General features: G+C 36.7%; 1 protein-coding gene across 1 annotated transcript in view; it reads left to right on the forward strand.

The window, feature by feature from the left end:
- The window catches only part of LOC122814436 (gastrula zinc finger protein XlCGF57.1-like), a 37,109-nt gene extending 31,380 nt beyond the window's left edge, over positions 1 to 5,729 (forward strand). The window contains exon 3 of the mRNA XM_044087016.1: positions 3,974 to 5,729. Coding sequence (XP_043942951.1) covers positions 3,974 to 5,547 — 1,574 coding nt within the window. The 3' untranslated portion in view covers positions 5,548 to 5,729. The remainder of the gene's footprint in view (positions 1 to 3,973) is intronic.
- Positions 5,730 to 6,029: the final 300 nt, after the last annotated feature.

Raw genomic sequence — 6,029 nt, forward strand, 5'->3', positions numbered from 1 at the left:
GTCAGTACGATGGATGCTGTAGGTTAGGGTAGGGGGTAACCTTTTTCGGTAGGTATGACTATGCATTTTTTGGCATCTCTAGTTCAGCTGACCTTGATAATCCCCAACTTGTATAGTTCTTCAAAATGCGTTACCATTTGATTAACTTCACTAATCAGGCAGGTGCTCACTTTACAGACATAAATCTGCATACAGGGAACCCCTGCAATGTGAATGTAAAGGTAGGGGGTGTCATCTCCTGACCAAGGGATCCCAAAGAGGCTGGTACCATAGTGTTATCCCATGCACTCTGTTGGAAAATACACACAAGAATAGCATTGATGATCAGAGTGAAATTACTGATCTTACTACATGGCGTATGAACTCAGCAGTAATAATCTGTGAATAACGATCATTAGATCATTTTGTGAAGTTCTAGCTTTATCTATAAAAAGTGGTCCTATCCAGCTGGTTCCATTTTAATGCTCTATACAAAGCTATGTAAAGATTTATTATTCTGAACTTACAAACCTAAAATGCTTTGCCATAGTGTTTCTTCTCTTTGTTACTTACTCGTACTATTAGTAATATTTTCTACTTCTTGTGTGATGTAGTGTATACCTACAAAACTGAGCTTCATGTGTACATGTAGTCCCTTGTCTTTATTATATAAAGCTTTGTGTGTTATTTTTTTTCATTATTTACTTGTTTTAAGTGTATGTTTATTTTTTTTCAGAATAGATGTGTATATTGTTTTTTTTCCCCAGATTATGTGCCATAGATGTATATACCTGAATTGTACTTCACATTTTTATTTAATGCATTTTCATTTTCAACAATTAGCCAAAGTGGAACTTTAACAAATCAGAAAAAAATGATTGTATGTGTGTGGGCTTCTCTAGTTCAGCTGACCTTGATAATCCCCAATTTACTCTCACGCTGAAATTAAGTGTCTCTGTAGCTGATGGTTGATTTCCATTTTATTATGCTGGGCTTCGGATGGTTCCCCAGTATCTGTTTATATACCTAGCTGTCTGTATATGTAACAATGGACCAAGCACCAACGCACTTATTTGCAGTGTCTGCAAGATGGCACATTATTATCATTTAAAACATGGATGGTATAAGAAAAATAAGATCCTAAGTATTCATCACTAGGAATTGAGAATCTGTTCTTTTAGCATTTTTCTGTCTAGGTTATGTGATCCCTTTTTCTTGTATGTTCTTCCATACTTCAAGGTTTTCTCATATGCAGAAAAAAAATTATCCCATTTTTCTTTCACATAATCATGAGGAGAAGGATTAACTGTGAATTTTCTCATAGAGTTTTTCTTTTTAAGTAGCTGTATGCAGTTATGTTCTCTGAAACTGGTGTGCAAACATGGGACCTATCCATTTGGGGACTTTATATTGTTTAAAAAAAAAATGTTTTCAGAAAGCCACATTAAACCCCTTAATTGCAGGTCTGTAGCCCTGATTTCATTATTTTTCCCCATCAGCCGTGGAAAAGCATTGTAAATGAATATAGTTGTCTGATTTGTAAGGTGATACTTGTCTACACTAGTTTTAATATATTCCTTAATCTCTTGATTTTTATATTCAAGGTGATCGTAACAATTAAAACAATGTACCAGTAAAAGCTGCAAAGCAGGCTATATTACAGAATGTATAAAAGCAGAGTTTAAAGCATATGTTTCCCAATCACCTAAAGTCCATTCTGAGTCCTGTTCAGAAGACTATTTCCGTGGGCACTACAGAACATGAATCCCTGCAGGGCCCTTCTCCCTACCAAGAAAATGAGGCTGTAACTTTCTTCTTCAAAAATGTGGCAGCCTTAATAAAGTAGAGTGTCAGACAAACTCTTGACACTCTAGGTCATGTGACTTCAGCCATCCATGTGGCTCCTCTAAGCAGATTTCACATGAGGGAATTACAATGGCGTCTAAGGAATTCTTGAGGTCAGTAGTTGGACCCCTTAAAAAATAAACTCTGATGATGTTTTGTGTGAATAAGGAATTAGTTTGGTGGGTGAACCAGATGGAAAAAAAATGGTTCCCCTTTAAATGACCAGGTCACAACCAGACCCAAACCATGGGTAAATCAGACAAGGCCTGGGGTATTTTCACCTACATAATAAGAACTGACTGCAAACACAGATAAAACAAAAACACTTGATTGAGAAAACCACTTTATGAAGCAAAGCTTTCGGGTAGAATCCTTCTTCAATACTAATACATATAGAACAAACTCTCACAGTTTAAATACAGGTCGACAGTCACATGACCAGCAGCCCAATGAAATCATGTGACAACACCAATATAATTACAAATCTTAAAACATAATCATGTAACAAATACAGATATAAAATTATCTTATACTATAAAACATGTTAAAACACATTAAAATATGTCTATTTCAGCTAACCTTAAGTGCTTTAATTGTGCATGTTGTGCTGATATTATTAATAATGATAGTAGTGCATTTGAACATCCTATTAGTGGTAAAATCTATAGATTTAAAGTATCTGCAACTTGTATTTCATCTTTTGTGGTTTATTTAGCTACCTGTGTCTCGTGTTCTTCTTTTTATGTAGGGAAGACCACCTGTAAATTAAAAAAGTGCATTACTGAACATAAATCGGAAATTAGGAGATGTTATGATAGAAATGCGCTGCATAAACATATATCTGCTTGCGGTAGTGAGCATAGATTTGTGTTTAGGGTTATTAATGCTATCTATCCCACACTTAGAGGTAGTGATAGCACCAATTATCTGGAGATTAAGGAATATGAATGGATTTTGAGACTTGCCTCTGATTCCCCTCCAGGTTTAAATAATATGGTTAGCCTCAAACCTATAATGGTCAAACTACAGCATACTAAATTATGATATATGTTTTTTGAATTCTTTAATGCTTTTAATGTGTTTCTAGAATGTGTTTTAACATGTTTTATAGTATAAGATAATTTTATATCTGTATTCGTTACATGATTATGTTTTAAGATTTGTAATTATATTGGTGTTGTCACATGATTTCATTGGGCTGCTGGTCATGTGACTGTCGACCTGTATTTAAACTGTGAGAGTTTGTTCTGTATGCATTAGTATTGATGAAGGGTTCTACCCGAAAGCTTTGCTTCATAAAGTGGTTTTCTCAATCAAGTGTTTTTGTATTTTCACCTACAACAGTGACCACATACAAATAACCACTGTGATGTTAAAGTGGTTATGCAGTGCTACTTTCTCTGGATATGCCTCTCAAGTGCGTCAGTTTATGAGGTATCTTACTCACTTCTACCCTCAAAAAAATCCTTTTGCAATAAGGGTATGGCAGTGTCATTTGTTGCTGAATGAAATTTAGCAGTGTGAACTTATATTAGTAATACTCTGTAATCTGCATATGTTAAAGACATTGTTGCACTTCATTGTGACCAGTTGTTACTTTGTTGCACTCAGTTTTAATGTGCTCCGCTCTTCTGTTATTATTTGATCATGTGTCACACATTTTGCCAGTTTACCTATTTTTTTTATTTTTTGAACTTTGGGAACCAGTGCTACTCTGACAGGACCACTTTCTGACTCCCAGCAGTGTGCAGAATGTTTCATTTCAATGTCGTAGTATAAATAGGTTTGCATGAAAAGATTAAACAATGTTATGGGAGTCACCGTTACACTACAGCTATAGTATGACTTTAATAAATATTAGGAAAAGTGGAGAGTTATGCCTGTAGGTATGATTGGATGGTATGTTATGTATTCAAAAGTATTGGTTTTTGCAAAATAGTTTTAGTTCTGTACCTTGTAAAACTTTTCATAACAGACTAACTTGTCATAAATTGAGTCTGATCATGTTACTAGCAAATGTTAACTTTATAAATGGAAAACAAATTCATAATATTTAAAATGGAAAAACTGCATGTGTGCTGTTGTGAGTAAAATGAAACCCATGTATTTCATCATTGTGATACAGTGCTAATAATTCATCTGTTTATAGGCAATGGGAGCAGAGAATGGAGTATTTGCTGGAGTCAGCAGCCATCACTTGGAGTATCTATATTACATTATCCTACAGAGAACCTGCAGCACTCTGTTCAAACTCTGAATGGCTCCGACAAGGATCCTGTTATAGCTGTAGCACAGCTTCATCAAGGATACACCTGCAACATGAACTCTGAATGTGACCAAAGTTCTATAGTACAGCAAAGTCCATTAGTACATCAGAGAGCGCACAAAGAAAAGAAACCATATAAATGTCCTGAATGTAATAAGTGTTTCAAACAAAGGATCTATCTAGTAACACATGAAAAGATTCACACCGGGGTGAGACCATATAAATGTCCTGAATGCAATAAGTGTTTTAGGCGGTGGGGGGATCTAGTAAAACATGAAAGGACTCACATGCTGGAGAAACCATATAAATGTGCTGAATGCAAAAAGGGTTTCACAAAAACTAGTGCCCTTAGAATTCATCTGTCAGTTCACAGTCGTGAGGGTGGGAAACCATATAAATGTGCTGAATGCAGTAAGGGATTCACAACAGCTAGTACCCTTAGAACTCATCGGTCAGTTCACAGTGGGGAGAAACCATATAAGTGTCCTGAATGCAATAAGTGTTTCAGACAAAGGTGGGATCTTGTAATACATGAAAGGATTCACAGCGGGGTGAGACCATATACATGTCCTGAATGCAATAAGAGATTCACAACAGTTGGCACCCTTAGGGCTCATCTCTCAGTTCACAGTGGGGAGAAACCATATAAATGTCCTGAATGCAATAAGGGTTTCAGAACAACTAATGCCGTTAGAATTCATCTGTCAGTTCACAGTGGAGAGAAACCATATAAATGTCCTGAATGCAGTAAGGGTTTTAGAACAGCTAATGCTGTTAGAATTCATCTGTCAGTTCACAGTGGGGAGACACCGTATAAATGCTGTGAATGCAATAAGTGTTTTGTACAGAGGAGTGCTCTAGTACAACATGAAAGGACTCATGAGAGTCATGAGGGTGAGAAACCATATAAATGTGCTGAATGCAGTAAGGGATTCACAACAGCTGGTAACCTTAGAACTCATCTGTCAGTTCACAGTGGGGAGAAACCATATAAATGTCCTGAATGCAGTAAGTGTTTCAGACAAAGGTGGGATCTTGTAATACATGAAAGGATTCACAGCGGGGTGAGACCATATACATGTCCTGAATGCAATAAGAGATTCACAACAGCTGGTACCCTTAGGGCTCATCTGTCAGTTCACAGTGGGGAGAAACCATATAAATGTCCTGAATGCAATAAGTGTTTCAGACAAAGGTGGAATCTTGTAATACATGAAAGGGTTCACACCGGAGTGAGACCATATACATGTCCTGAATGCAATAAGAGATTCACAACAGCTGGTACCCTTAGGGCTCATCTGTCAGTTCACAGTGGGGAGAAACCATATAAATGTCCTGAATGCAATAAGTGTTTCAGACTAAGGGGGATCTTACAATACATGAAAGGACTCACAAGAAGGAGAGACCATATAAATGTCCTGAATGCAGCAAGGGTTCACAACAGCTGGTTCCCTTAGAATTCATCTGTCAGTTCACAGTGGGGAGAAACCATATAAATGTTCTGAATGCAGTAAGTGTTTTAAACGAAGACAAGCTCTAGTAAAACATGAAAGGACACACACGGGGGTATAGCTCATCAGACGAGGAACTGAAAGCACAGCTACAGGTTGTTGAAACTTTTTCAGATGATATTAGAATGTCATTTCATCTTGATAAATGTGAAAAAGCAACCTTTAAAGTAGGAAAACTGGAGCACCAGGAAAACATCAGTTTGGGACAAGATTGTGATGTAAAAGAACTTGAGCAAGAGGGAGTGTATAAATACTTGGGAAGTGATGAAGGATCAGCAATAAAACATGAACAAATGCATATAAAACTTAGTAAGGAGTACTTCAGAAGACGTAATCCTGAAAACAGTGTTGATGTCCAGGAGCAAAATCCAAGCTATAAACCAATTTGCTCTGCCTGTCCTAACTTCAGATTTGGAGCGATTGATAAT

Source organism: Protopterus annectens, chromosome 10.part0 (genome assembly GCF_019279795.1).
Source record: "Protopterus annectens isolate FY-2018-M chromosome 10.part0, PAN1.0, whole genome shotgun sequence".
NCBI lineage: Eukaryota > Metazoa > Chordata > Ceratodontiformes > Protopteridae > Protopterus > Protopterus annectens.